Raw genomic sequence first — 13,264 nt, forward strand, 5'->3', positions numbered from 1 at the left:
TATGTCTGTGTTTTTGTTTTTATGTTTTTTTTTTTTGTATTATTCTTTTTTATAGTTTTTTGGTAAATTTCGTTCAAAGCTGAGGACTGAATTCTTAATTATTGGGGCCATTTTATAGTTTTGTGTTTTCCTTTTATTTTTATCGTATAAACCAAAATGTTTTAAATATAATAATGCAGAAATTTATAATTTTGTTGTAGTTGGGTAATTATTTGCGTTTTTTGACATTTTTTTTTGTTTTTTTTCAAGCATATGCATTTTTACTCGATCCATTTCCTCTGCTACACACAAAAAACCGCAAATTCTTTCTTGGCCGTTGGTTTTCTTTTTTCCCATACATTTAAATATTAATAATTACTTTTTATGTGTTATTAGTTCATTTACGGTTCGCTCTTATCAAATTTGTTGCTGCTGTTGTAGTTGTAGTTGTTGGTGTGTGTGTGTGTATGTTGTTGTTGTGGTTGATGGGGGTGTTTGTGTTGATTTATTCTCCTAGTACCCGCAAGTAATCAGATAATCTCCAAGTTTCTCTACGACGGAAGCAGCCTGCTGGGGCTGAACGGGATCCTCGTAGATGGAAACGATCACGGCTGCAAGAGATTCAAGAAGAAGGGTGCATTAGTCATTGTGTTTCCAGTCAGTGAGATTAGTAAACAGATTTTGTTCGCAGAAATCCTGCATGCCACTCATATAGATACATAGCTCCTAGAAAAGGGACATGCATGTGACTTAAATGTAACCATTTCATTCGCAATTCCTACACAATTCCTATGCCCATCTACATTATCCGTTGGTAAACATTTTCATCGTTGGTAAACCATTGACACATTGCTACATTTCTCAGACGGTTGACAATGCTCTCGAAAGCGAGGAGAAAGCCGCCGTCAGCCGCCGGAAAAATAAGAACTAACCGTTTCTTGACAACAGCAGTAGCAGTAGCAGGTAGCAGTAGAAGCATCTCTCTATGCCAGCTGGAAATTATGAATAAAGCGATCAATAAAGAGCGCGCCAGTCCGCCGCAAATTCCAGGTGAAAACTGGACGGACGACTGACTGGCCGGCCGGCCAGTGGACAACTCGAGAGCAAATGAGAACGGACCCGATTGACAGGTCTCGAGCTGAGTGGCTAATGCATTAATCAAATGAGCAGCCAACTGATGGACACCCAATTGTCTGTGTGGTGTGTGTCGTGTGGGGACGCCAGCTCAGCAGCCGAATCGAATCATATCGCTGTGGGGTCAATAAACCCGGTTCGTACCCATGAGCCTTTCTAGCCGGTGAGCCAGAAGAGCGGCACCCAAGTGAACGCCACATTCGCACCACCACCGATGACCTGTCAACATATCAACAGTTTGCGGGGAGAGTCCACAAGTCAATAGTGAATTCGATGCGACAGTATCAATGGGTGATAACGCCACTCCATTTACATACCAATTATGAGCATAACAATAACCAACTTGTTAATAACGCAAGTTACCGACAGTTTTGTATGTTCTATATACATATATTAATATAACTTGCCTAGACACTTCTATTCACAAAGCAGTCTTAACAATTTAAATGAAATTTAGCATTAATTATATTTAATTTTATTGTTAGAAGAATATAATAATCAATTTATATATTGATATCTTTTGGTAAGCGTTTACTGAATGAATGTAAATCTATGTCTTGAACGAAATATCCGTTAAGTTGGCTATAATCACCTCAACTTAGCTACCTGCTGATGAAATTAACTTAAGCAGCCAAACAGTTTTTCGAGCATGACAAACAAAACAAGGCCCCCACAAATTGCTTAGCTCAAAAGTGGCTATTCGGTGACACATTTAAGGCGACTAGGCAACGCTCCAGCAAATCTCGCCAGTCACCTGGCTGGTGGGTCAGTCGGCTGGTAATTCGAGTAGGGCGCAAGGTGCAGTGCAGCCGATCAGCTGGAAGGCGCCTTTGGGAGACGAGGCACAAGACAGCAAACTACCTTCATTGGCTGCCTGCTGACCAGGTCCAAAGCGGACCAGCGAAAGACAGCAGACAGCATTTGCCATTTGTGGCCAATTTTGCTATTTTTACGCCACTGCCTCGGCGTTTGGCTGCACCGTGCAACATTTACACTTGAAATGGATTATGGCAATAACCTTGAGCTTGTCGATGCAGCGGTGGGCGGCGGGTGGTGGCGGTGCTGGTGGGCTGGCCGCCTTGTCTGTGTGTCTGTGTGTGTGTGTGCCAGTGCGCAACAGTTGCCGCAAAAACTGTACAAATATGGAAGCGCGGCTGGCGCGTCAGCAAACAAACTGGTCGTCGTAGACGTCGGTAAACAGCAAAAACAAAAAACCAAATTGGCCGAGAGAGCGCGAATGGGGTTTTCAAACGTTTGGCCATCTCGAGAGGCTGACAACAATGAGGCATCACTGCTCGTTGACCCCGAAAATGGAGCAAAAGCGGCACCAGCCACCGTAAAATTCTAATGATAACTCTCATTTTCCTTGAGTTCTTCGCGCTAAATGTCACAGATTTGAAAGTTGAGACAGAATTTAGGCAGGTTTTTCCCAACTCACTCAAAAACAAGGTGCGAGAAATCACTCAATAGAACTTTCAAATTCATTTTACGGTCTAGTATAACTTATCTGCCTTTGGCGTGTTGGGCTTTGGATTAAATTCTTTTCACCAGCGATAAGTCAGAAGTCTCGAAGAACGAGTGGCATTAAACATTTTGTAGAATGTCTTTTGCCGTTGCCGTTTGCCTTTTGCTTTGGCTGCTTTGGCTGGTTATAAAAAGAACCATCTGATAATGGTTATCGGGGTGGGGCAGACAACGCATCGATAACAGCGGAACCACTTTGCAGCCATTTTCATGCTCAAACTAGAATTTGTAGTTCCATGAAACCGGATGGCAAACTTTACTACTTTCTGTATGCATAAGTTGCGTGCTTTTTATATTTCTTTTATTTTTCATTTTTAAGCAAATTTTCCTAAGACAGCCGACGAAACCTTATAAAACGTAGACGAATTCGTTAAACCACAAGCAAAAGCTATCAAATTCCCTGAATTAATATACACTTTTAAAAATCAATGTTATCTATCCACCAATTAAGTCATTTTCGGTTTTCTCTTTCGGCATTATAAAATAAAGCCTCAAATGGGTGTGCCTTTCTTCTTGTATATTGTTTTGCACTTAAAACGTTATAAGGATTAGTAATGTCGAAGCTGTGACTAATCTGATCAAATTTGGGGAAACACATTCAGAACTAAATGAATCACGATACATTTCTGGCATAATTGTACATTTTTTTAACGATATAATCACGATAAGACTTATAAACATACTGTGTAGATATAGGCAATTATTCTAACCATGACAACACAATAAGTTTCTAATCTACTAAAATGAAAATAAGTTCAAAACAAATAATAAGAAATGAACAAATAATAAAAGACAATTATTTTATTTCGATAAAAACCTTTGGTTAAAAATCTATTGGTTTTGATTTTGGTTCAGTTCCCAACGCAAGAGAACAGCAAATGGAAAGATATTGAGATACATCTCATAAAGAAAAGATCTTATAAGGCAACCCATTTGCAAAGGTGTTTGCGACTGAACTGCAGTAAAGTAGTGGATAGTAAAACGCGGAAAACCCTCTGACATGGAAATGGTATCACAGAGAGTTCGGAGTTGAGTTCGGAAGTTCCAATTTGAATGCCAACTCACCTTGTGTTGTCTTCATGCAGTGCACTCCGCTCCGGCCGAGCTTGGCGCGCACCACGCGGTCTGTGCCGGAAAGGTAAATGTACCGCTGGCCGGCGAGTGTCACGCCGTTGCTGGTGAGACCGTCCTGCTGGTCGAAGCCGCTGATCAGTTTGGAGAGCTCCTCTTTTGACACCTGCAAGATGGTAAGGAAAGTTGGGAGTTAGTGGTGGAGTTAGTAATAGGCTGGTCTCGTGATCTTGTTGTATTATTTCTAATACATCAAATCATCTCAAAAATACATACTGCCACATCTATAGTAGTCATTATATGAATCAGAAACCAGTCCCAACTATATTGAACCCCTACTGCTGTAGACTAAACTACTTGCTTAAGCAAGAATTTCATCATATTGTGTTGATTGAACGCTCAACAATTCGAACGACCCTAAGGGCGCAATAAAGCGAACATTTGAACGGTGGTATGAAATATTAGTGGTATTGGTTCCAAATTATAGGGTAGCAGCCTGCGGGTGGAGGTTGCATGTTTTCGGGGCAAAAAACATGCGAGACATATGTGTAAAGCAAAACCTTATGTTAAAATATCGCGCTAATCAGCTGCAGACGACCCACGCAAACAAAGGCAAACCCACCACCACACCACCAACGCAACCACTGCGAGCAAACCACCACCCATTTGAAAACAGTTGGCACCATCGACGACGGCTGCCAACTCATTAGCAAATGTGGTCCACTCGATGCCAGGGTGGAAAAGGAGGGGTGTGGCACATGGAGGCTGTGGAGTTGGCTAAGGGATATGTTACTATGGGACACGGGATGTGTGCCCGTCTTGATTTTCGGATTTTAAAAACAAGTTTTGCACACTTCACCGACTTGTCCGTGCGGAGAGCGAGAGAGAGAGAGAGAATGGGACAGAAGGAGATAGAGACAAAGTGGGAGAGAGAGAGGCGCAGCACCAATGTCATTAGCCTTGGCCAAATGCATAACAAGTTGGCAGCCCCATCCCCCAGGTAACAGCTGCTTCTGCCGGGGGACAAGGTGGGAAATTAATTTGAAAATCTCGCACAACTGATAGTTACTCATTTGCTCATTCGCCGCACGGGGTGACACATTCGAATGCCACTCGAATTGGGCATCGAGAAGTTTCCATTGAGCGCAACGCGCGTCGAGTGAGAGAAAGAAATGTGGAGAGCGGAGCAGAAGAGTCGAGAAAAGCCGGTTTTGCGTAGACAGCTATGCCAAAAACGTTAATAACTAAGCAGAGCTCATTATACGGCGATAGCGAAAATTCCACAAGTGCCAAAAAACGTATTCACCATCTCCTAAATTGGTAGTTTTTCAAATGAATGAATGAATATGGCATTAGATGGCACTCAGATTCTGTCGCCTAAAGTTGATTTTCTAGATACAAAGCCATGTACATACGCACATATGTACGTTTATGATAAGCCTTAACTAGCAGCTCAAAAACAATCAGCGCAGCTGATCAATCGGAAAAGGAAAAACCTGAGTGTATTCACAATGATTCATGCGAATCAAGATCGAAACTGGGTAACTTGGGTAATGCGAAGTAGGGAAAAACAACAATACAAGGCAGCTGCGATGGCAGCGAAAGGTAATAAAACGAAAGTGATGCGCGTGCAGAAATGGGCAGGTAGATAAAGAGTGTGATGGTGACGTAGGCAGCGGATCGAATTTGCCCAAAATCGGTTTCTAATCCAATAAGCGGCGAGAAAACTTCATACGACAGACAAAGCACTAGGGAGTGGCAGCCCGAATCGAGTGGAATCTCGCTGGGGAGAGAGAGCAGGATAAGAGCACATGGAGTTGGAGTTCGATTCGTTTTCGTATTCGTAGTCGGATTCGGAGTCGACAGGAAGTTGCACACACACAGATACAGACACACTCACAGAAGGGCGAAAACGTGGCGCGCATACGAGAAATGCTCAGAGCATTCGCATTCGATGGTAGCAGATTCAGATTCAGAATCGAAATCAGTAGCAGCAGCGGAGTCAACTCCACTCAATTCGATTCACTCTGCGCTGGTGACGCGGCATCGCCTGCTCAAGATATTTTCTGTACTTCTGTTCGGTTTGGTTCTGTATTTCGCTCCAATGAAGAGAATTTATTTTGGCCGACGGCGCAGAGGAATTGAGTGCGATAAAGGCGAACGATAGCGAAGGGGTGGGGCTGCTGCTGGCAGGCGCCTGTGGGCTGCATTATCAGCAACCAGTGTTGCACAGCACCGCAGACACTTGAACCGGCTGCGCTGATATCAAATTTCCCGCTGCCGCTCCCCCTTCCCCATTCACACTCCACACACTCATCGCCGTTTGCAAGTGCACTGGTGTTTACCGCGAAGCGAAGCTGCGCCTCCTGAGTCACCGATAAACAGAAATCCATCCGTATCGGTTTGGTCGCCCAATTGGTCTCCCTGCTTCGCATGATCACGCACACTCCCTCAAAAGCGTCGGCGGGGGAGGGGGGATATTTGTGTGTGTGTGTGGAGCGGGCCTGCGCAGGAGTGGCGCTGCAGGGGGTGAAACTGACAAGGGCGAGGGCGATGGCGATAGGGTGGGAGTTGCTCTTTATCAAATGAAAGTTATCATGGCGGCCGCGAGAGGGAGACAGCGCGAGAGTCACACCCTTGAACTTGCGAAAATTCATTGTCAACTAGCCGTTTTCCCGTCCGTATTCCATAATGCCATGGGTTTTCCCACCCACTGCATCGTATCCATCCGTTTGACGTACTCACCTCAAAGCCACTGGACTGCGCCCAAATGTTGCCGTCGTGGCCGGCGATGCACGCCTTGGTCACGCACTGCGAGGCCAGGAGTTGGTTGTCCACATAATCTTGCCAGCTCATGGTGCTTTGTTTGTCGTGGGTGCGGATTTAGTTAAACTGATATATATATGGATCTGGATATGGATCGCTGTTGCTTTACCGCACGGCGAGTCGCACTTTCGTTTCGGGGGTCACACGAAATTGGCAGGGAGACAAAGAAAAACCGCAACACCGACGATTTTTTCTTGGGGTAACTTACTTCCAACTGCAACGAGAGGTGGAGAAAGAGAGAGAGAGATGAATTAACATTTATCAAATCGTATCGTATTTTATTATGCGGCAGTGGGTGTTGCATCCGCCCTTGACAAATTGCCGGGTATCGGCGGATTTGTGTTATGCACATATATGTATAATAATATATATACAACTAGTGATTTTGATTGTAGTGCATTGCACAAAGCGCCGAATTTTCCGCCTCCGAAAAACTCACATATACACACACACACGCACGGGGGATGAGACCAAGAGCAAGAGCAAGACCAAGGAGACCAAGACAGACAGAAACAGAAACCGTACGCCGCAGCTCCACACACACGTCCGACTCGCTGTGAATTTTCGAAGCGTTCGAGGCGGATTTCAAAAGTCGAATGAGCGCAAAGCAGAACCATAAACCGATTTTGAATTCGAGAAAACCCACTCGAGAGAGAGTGGCGAAAGAGTGCGCGCTGCAGGGGGCTGCTTGCCTTGCTCCTGCTCCAAAGCGCTCAATTCAAGCCGTGGTGAGTCACCCGCTCACTCACCCACTGCTTTCGAGTGAGGCAGAGAGAGCCGGAGCCAGGGCGAGTGCAACGGTGCGGCTGGAGCAGGTGTGCGAGCGAGACGATCGTACGAGGCGGGCCGTTATTAATCAGCCGGCTGCGGACAATGCAAATGAGCGAGTGAGAGCAGACGATGACTCAACAGCGGCTCTCCGAGTGAGTGTTATGAATCGCCACTTTCTTGGCCGGCACTGAGTAACTGTCATAAATTAAAAATAGCCTTTAATTTCAACGCCTATATGTGCGAATCCCATCTCACGTATCATAATGTGCTACGCTGCACCGCACCCGCAATATGTGTGTTAGCATTGGCTGCTTGACAAATCGAATGGAATACAGAGTACCGACCGAATGCCGAATACCGACCGGCTGCTGAACTTTTCCCACTTAATTTTTTGCACACTTATACACACAAGCACACACGCAAACACACTCGCAGACGGCGACGCACAGCCAACGCGGTTGGCCAAGTAGCGCGTACATGTGTGGGTTTTCGCCATTTAAGGCGTGCACCCAGCACGAAAGTCGATTTCTACGCAATTTACCCAAAATTTTGGTCGATTGGCTTTTTTTTTCTAACCACCCCACGTACAGTAAACCCAGAGAAATCTCTTTTTAAACAGATTTCCAGGAAACCCACGGCACTCACACTGTTCACACGCTGCGGTAAAAAATCAGAGTGACCGTCGATGAACGGTAGTGCGGGAACACAAGTCGTTGTTCACTCGATACAATCGATGTGTGCAGAAATTCGACCACGATATTCGCTACAATCGATTGTTTTCAGTGATTGACATCTAAAGACCCGGTTAGACCAGTGCCATAGAAAGTTCAAATTCACTTACGTATTTGAATACTATAAAATTAATACTTTAAATGATTCAACAACACGCAGGTGGTCAAGTTGCCATGACAAATGGCTGCTCAGATCCTAACGATTCAGGAAGAATTCAATTAATAACTGCAGATTTAGAACAGGTTCCAGCCCAACGATACAGGAACATTTCAATGAATACCTGTAGATATTGAACTCCCTACATTCATATATTGAAATTTAAAAATAAAAGTAAGCTGGGTGCTAATAGAGTTAACTTTGAATATTTTTTCTGGACAATTATAATACAATCAAATCAGTGGACTTAATAGGTCTTACTCAAATATTTTAAAATAAAATGACTGTGACAAAACAGTGTCAGCGCTTAAAGTTGTAGCAACCCCGGCCTCAAACCCTGGTGGAGAACTTTGATAGGTATTTTATCGATAGCAATTGAGACTCCGAAGTCCGACACCTAGCTCTTGCTATGCAGCCCTGAACTTTAGGTGGCACCTCCAAAATCACATTAATAAGTGCAAATTGAATCCAAAATTTTGGCACAATTTTACGTTACGTGCGTAGATACCCGCTTCGCTCCAAAAGCGCAACGGAATCGCTGGATATCCCCTGACAGCTGGCGATAGTTGGCGATCGAGCTATCGATAGTCGGTGATGTTTTCTTACATCACTAAAACTTTTGCAAGATGGAGCCTCTTTTGCTTGGTTTTAACAAATCAGTAGCAGCACGTGTATAAAAAGTGCCAAATAATTTTCAGAAAATGTTAGTATATTTCCTAGATTAAGCGTTCGAAGTGTGTTAAGACGCAAGGCGAACTCGTGCCGCATCGATTCCGCAACTGCTTTCCACCATCTCCGTGTGTTTTAATGCAGAAAAACGCGTTTTTAAATTTCTGACGGTCAGAATGAGTGGAAAAAAATTACACGCCCGAATGACAGTGCTGGGAGTGGGAGCGAGAGGCGGTGAGCGAGCAAGCGAGAGAGAACGAGCGCAGTGGTTGCTCAAAGAGAGTTTTGTTGCTGGACTTGTGCTTCCAGCCTCGGTCTTTGGCCCCGTTCCCCCTCGCAGAACGTAGTACTCCGAATTGGGGACATTTGCTAAAGTCCGGTGACGTTGGTCGCCACTTGACTGAATCTCACGCACACTCGTCCGTCCGCTTGACTCATGACTGGACAATGACGCAGACCGCTGATGCTATCTTTAGTGGACGACGGCATTCCGTGGGCTGATTTAGCCTTGCTTCATGTCAATTTTCGCTTTGCTTTGGAAAATTCGCCTGTCGTCTGTCGGTTTTCGTGTGTCCCCCTTCCAACCCGCCGTACTGTCATAACTACTGCTATTTTAAATCGACTACTACCATTCGCAACTGGCGTTAGGCAACACTGGCGCACTGTTACGTGCTTATATCGCTCGGCCGCTCTCGCCCGCTGACATTGACACGAACGACACTACGGTCGTCCCGCTCGCACACGCTCAGGGGCGGACTCTTGCCGCTCGTCGCTCAAAAAGGCTGCCTAGCCTATCGCTTACCGTCTCATACGTAAAGTCACCGCTTCGCAGAGCGCATCGCAGCACAAACGTAACGGACTGAAAAAGCAAAACGCTCGCTTGCTCGAGAAAACAACACAGTCGGCGTTCGGCTCAAATTCTCAGTTATTCGTTCTAGACAAATAGGCAAGCAGTTGATTAAGTGAACCGGGCCCAAGCCGTCGAAATTCAGGATATAAGTTTACCTAGTCAATTCTTTATTGTTGATAATGTGAGTGGTTGCCAAGCGGCGCTCGCGGTTTTCGATTCTCCCTCCACCGCCCGCCCTTACTTTTCGCCTTTTCTGCCATTCGCCATAACCAACAAAATGTGGCTGGAAAATTTTTTATTACCCCCGGTCCCGTCGCCACTATTGTAGTTCCGCCCCACTAACGCATTCTCGCCTCCTTGCAGGGATGACCGAAGTGAGATACCTCAGGATGGCCCCGCCGGCATGGAACCCGAGGGCGTCATCGAGTCCACCTGGCACGAGGTGTACGACAACTTCGATGACATGAACTTGCGCGAGGAGCTGCTGCGCGGCATCTACGGTTACGGTTTCGAGAAGCCGTCGGCCATCCAGCAGCGCGCCATCATTCCCTGTGTGAAGGGTCGCGATGTCATTGCCCAGGCCCAGTCGGGTGAGTAAACTGCTCTGGGTCCCCCAATTCCCCATATCCAACATCATCATCATCCCCCTCGATCAGTCACAAAGAAAAAACTTACGACACTGTGTGCAAATCCGGCGAAAAAGCAGCACGATGACTCAGCTGCTGCGCCTTGTATTCTTTGTTGAAATTCCACTCTGCAGCGCTCTCTCATTCTCTCTCTCTCCGTACCGCCCGCTCTCTTCGATTGTCGGCGTCGTTGCGCTTGCGCGCCACTTTTTGCTGACCAGCTGCGCTTCGGTTTCTCGTCCGCCCGGGCAGAAGAAAGTTCCCAGAAAGAAGGTCGCTTCCAGCTGCTATGCGTTTTAAGGTCATCTGTGCTAAATGCGATCTACCTACATGGCGAATTCGTCACTAATCCATTTTGCACAGGAGGCCATATACAAATGAATATAGAGTTCATCTACAAAACCCTTGTTTTGTATTCCACGTGCACCTGCCCATCGCAGTATATGCAGGGATTAGTGCCCAGTTCGACCGTGAAATGCCTACAAAGGTGAGGATTTTAACGATCCAGAGCTACCTGGCATAACGAGGGAAAACAGCGTCGAACGTTGTGTGTTTTCATGCAAGTGACTTTCTCTAACAGCTAGAACACCTTTTTGGTGAAGTTTACGCCTGAGCAACAGACTTGCAAAGAAAATGGGGAACTTCCGTTTTCCATAAGAATATCACGTAATTGGAAGAGTAATTATGCATAGTCAGTAGCATCGCAGTAATCTGCATCATCCACTGAAGTGCGGTATATATGTAGCAGCACACACGAAATCCCACATACTAACCATTCCATCTTAATCTCTTCCGTAGGAACTGGCAAGACTGCCACCTTCTCGATTGCTATCCTTCAGCAAATCGACACGTCCATTCGCGAGTGCCAGGCGCTGATCCTGGCCCCAACTCGCGAGTTGGCCACGCAGATCCAGCGCGTGGTGATGGCGCTCGGCGAGTACATGAAGGTGCACTCGCACGCCTGCATTGGCGGCACCAACGTGCGCGAAGATGCCCGCATCCTGGAATCCGGTTGCCATGTGGTGGTCGGCACTCCTGGTCGCGTCTACGACATGATCAACCGCAAGGTGCTGCGCACCCAGTACATCAAGCTGTTCGTGCTGGATGAGGCCGACGAAATGTTGTCCCGCGGTTTCAAGGATCAGATCCAGGACGTCTTCAAGATGCTGCCCCCAGATGTGCAGGTCATCCTGCTGTCCGCCACCATGCCGCCGGATGTGCTCGAAGTGAGCCGTTGCTTCATGCGCGAGCCCGTTAGCATCCTGGTGAAGAAGGAGGAACTGACCCTCGAGGGTATTAAGCAGTTCTACGTCAACGTGAAGCAGGAGAACTGGAAACTGGGCACCCTTTGCGATCTGTACGATACGCTGTCCATCACCCAATCGGTTATCTTCTGCAACACCCGTCGCAAGGTAAATTCACTCATTCTTATTATTTTGTGTAGCTGAATTGGTTCAGTTTCGATCGCAAAGCTGTTAGGTTTGGAAATCTATACCCAATTGCTGACAAAAAGGTTTGCCCTTTCTTCAGGTGGACCAGCTGACCCAGGAGATGTCTATTCACAACTTCACCGTCTCGGCCATGCACGGCGACATGGAGCAGCGTGATCGCGAGGTCATCATGAAACAATTCCGTTCGGGCTCGTCTCGTGTTCTGATTACCACTGATTTACTGGCGCGTGGTATTGATGTGCAGCAGGTGTCGTTGGTCATCAACTATGATCTGCCCTCGAACCGCGAGAACTACATTCATAGGTAACCTCGCCACTGAATGCATCTAGCTATGTGCTATACTAATCATGATCATCATCATCTCTCAATCCATTACAGAATCGGTCGCGGTGGTCGTTTCGGTCGCAAGGGTGTTGCGATCAACTTCATTACAGATGATGATCGACGAATCCTTAAGGATATTGAACAGTTCTACCACACAACTATTGAGGAAATGCCTGCTAATATTGCCGATTTGATTTAAATTTTTTCTGCTGAGCCGCAAAACAACTAAGAAAGAATTCTAAACAAAAAGTGAGTGAGCAAAACAGCAAACAAGAACTGCGAAATCGATAACCGAGCGCAACTATAAATTATTCAAAGATCAACAAGTCAAGTTAAATATTTATTCAAACATTAATTCGAAAAGGCAGCCGACCGACCACCCAAGAAAAAGGACTAAACCAGGACAGAGCAGCAACATCTTCCGCAGCGGCGCAGCAGCAGCAGCAACAACATCAGCAGCAGCGGAAGCGGCAGCAACAACACCTAGCTACAGCTTACCAAATATCGCCGATTAGCCGGAACCCTCTGTATCCATTTAGTTCTCTGTGTATCATCAATTTTAAAACTGCGTCGTCAACCAGCAACAACAAATATATACAAATATAAAAAAAAAAAAAAACAACAAAAACCCAACATTTGCATCTATCTAAAGAAAGTAATATCTGAAATCAGGTACAAGATACCAAGTGCTAAGAAGAGCGAGCAACTAAACGCAAGAGCCACAATATCAGAACATCTTTTTGCCGCACCTTTGTTTTAGCTTTTTCTAGAACTATTGATAAAAATATATTAAAAACAAAACAAAATACATATGTACACATTATGTTTAAATATACCACTCCTAAGAAACAGCTGACAAGCGAAGTAACATTTTACGCTAAATACGAACACACTGCGCATCCACCCAGATCTATAAATGTATTGACATATATCATTCGGGGTATGGCCAGTATTGCGCTCTAAAAATGATACGGTTGCTGTGATTGGGTACTTTGCATGATTTCATATAGCTGTGGATAGCCACAGTTGGGCGATTTCGTAGATCATGCTATGTTAACGTGCAGTAAGCAAGAGGGAAGTAAATTTCATATCTCAAAACAACCTGATAAATGTAGGTGCTTCCAAAGAGTTAGTAGGCAGAGTTTTTATGA

General features: G+C 45.6%; 2 protein-coding genes across 7 annotated transcripts; one reads left to right on the forward strand and one right to left on the reverse strand.

The window, feature by feature from the left end:
* Window positions 1–24: 24 nt before the first annotated feature.
* LOC6540681 (profilin) lies at window positions 25–8,053 on the reverse strand. Of its 4 annotated transcripts, none has more exons than XM_026978483.1 (4): window positions 7,951–8,053; window positions 6,454–6,748; window positions 3,703–3,874; window positions 25–590 (listed from the first exon to the last, which is right to left on the reverse strand). In XM_026978483.1, exons 2-4 carry the CDS (start codon window positions 6,562–6,564, stop codon window positions 493–495), a joined length of 381 nt encoding a protein of 126 aa, XP_026834284.1. In that variant the 5' UTR covers window positions 6,565–6,748; window positions 7,951–8,053; the 3' UTR covers window positions 25–492. The 4 variants fall into 4 exon arrangements, with proteins under 4 accessions (XP_026834284.1, XP_026834285.1, XP_015015096.1 ...); XM_026978484.1 differs by having other exon boundaries at window positions 7,894–8,023; XM_015159610.2 differs by having other exon boundaries at window positions 7,847–8,023.
* A 741-nt stretch (window positions 8,054–8,794) lies between these two features.
* LOC6540677 (eukaryotic initiation factor 4A) lies at window positions 8,795–12,964 on the forward strand. Of its 3 annotated transcripts, XR_001448606.2 has the most exons (6): window positions 8,795–8,896; window positions 10,076–10,302; window positions 11,137–11,750; window positions 11,869–12,092; window positions 12,168–12,362; window positions 12,478–12,962. XR_001448606.2 is itself a non-coding variant. In XM_001968837.3 (5 exons), coding segments are annotated over exons 1-5 (1,212 nt in total). In that variant the 5' UTR covers window positions 8,795–8,894; the 3' UTR covers window positions 12,313–12,964. The 3 variants fall into 3 exon arrangements, 2 of the variants coding, with proteins under 2 accessions (XP_001968873.2, XP_015015358.1); XM_001968837.3 differs by having other exon boundaries at window positions 12,168–12,964; XM_015159872.2 differs by lacking the exon at window positions 8,795–8,896 and adding an exon at window positions 9,646–9,893 and having other exon boundaries at window positions 12,168–12,722.
* Window positions 12,965–13,264: the final 300 nt, after the last annotated feature.

This window comes from Drosophila erecta, unplaced genomic scaffold (genome assembly GCF_003286155.1).
Source record: "Drosophila erecta strain 14021-0224.00,06,07 unplaced genomic scaffold, DereRS2 tig00000055-arrow-pilon, whole genome shotgun sequence".
NCBI classification, from domain to species: Eukaryota; Metazoa; Arthropoda; class Insecta; order Diptera; family Drosophilidae; genus Drosophila; species Drosophila erecta.

Coding starts and splice junctions, on each gene's coding strand:
- LOC6540681 (XM_026978483.1), bottom strand. CDS start 6,564: ATGAGCTGGCAAGATTATGTGGACAACCAACTCCTGGCCTCGCAGTGC. Junction 3,875..6,453: donor CGCAGTCCAGTGGCTTTGAG/GTGAGTACGTCA, acceptor ACCATCTTGCAG/GTGTCAAAAGAGGAGCTCTC. Junction 591..3,702: donor CTGCATGAAGACAACACAAG/GTGAGTTGGCAT, acceptor AATCTCTTGCAG/CCGTGATCGTTTCCATCTAC.
- LOC6540677 (XM_001968837.3), top strand. Junction 10,303..11,136: donor CATTGCCCAGGCCCAGTCGG/GTGAGTAAACTG, acceptor TCTCTTCCGTAG/GAACTGGCAAGACTGCCACC. Junction 11,751..11,868: donor TCTGCAACACCCGTCGCAAG/GTAAATTCACTC, acceptor CCCTTTCTTCAG/GTGGACCAGCTGACCCAGGA.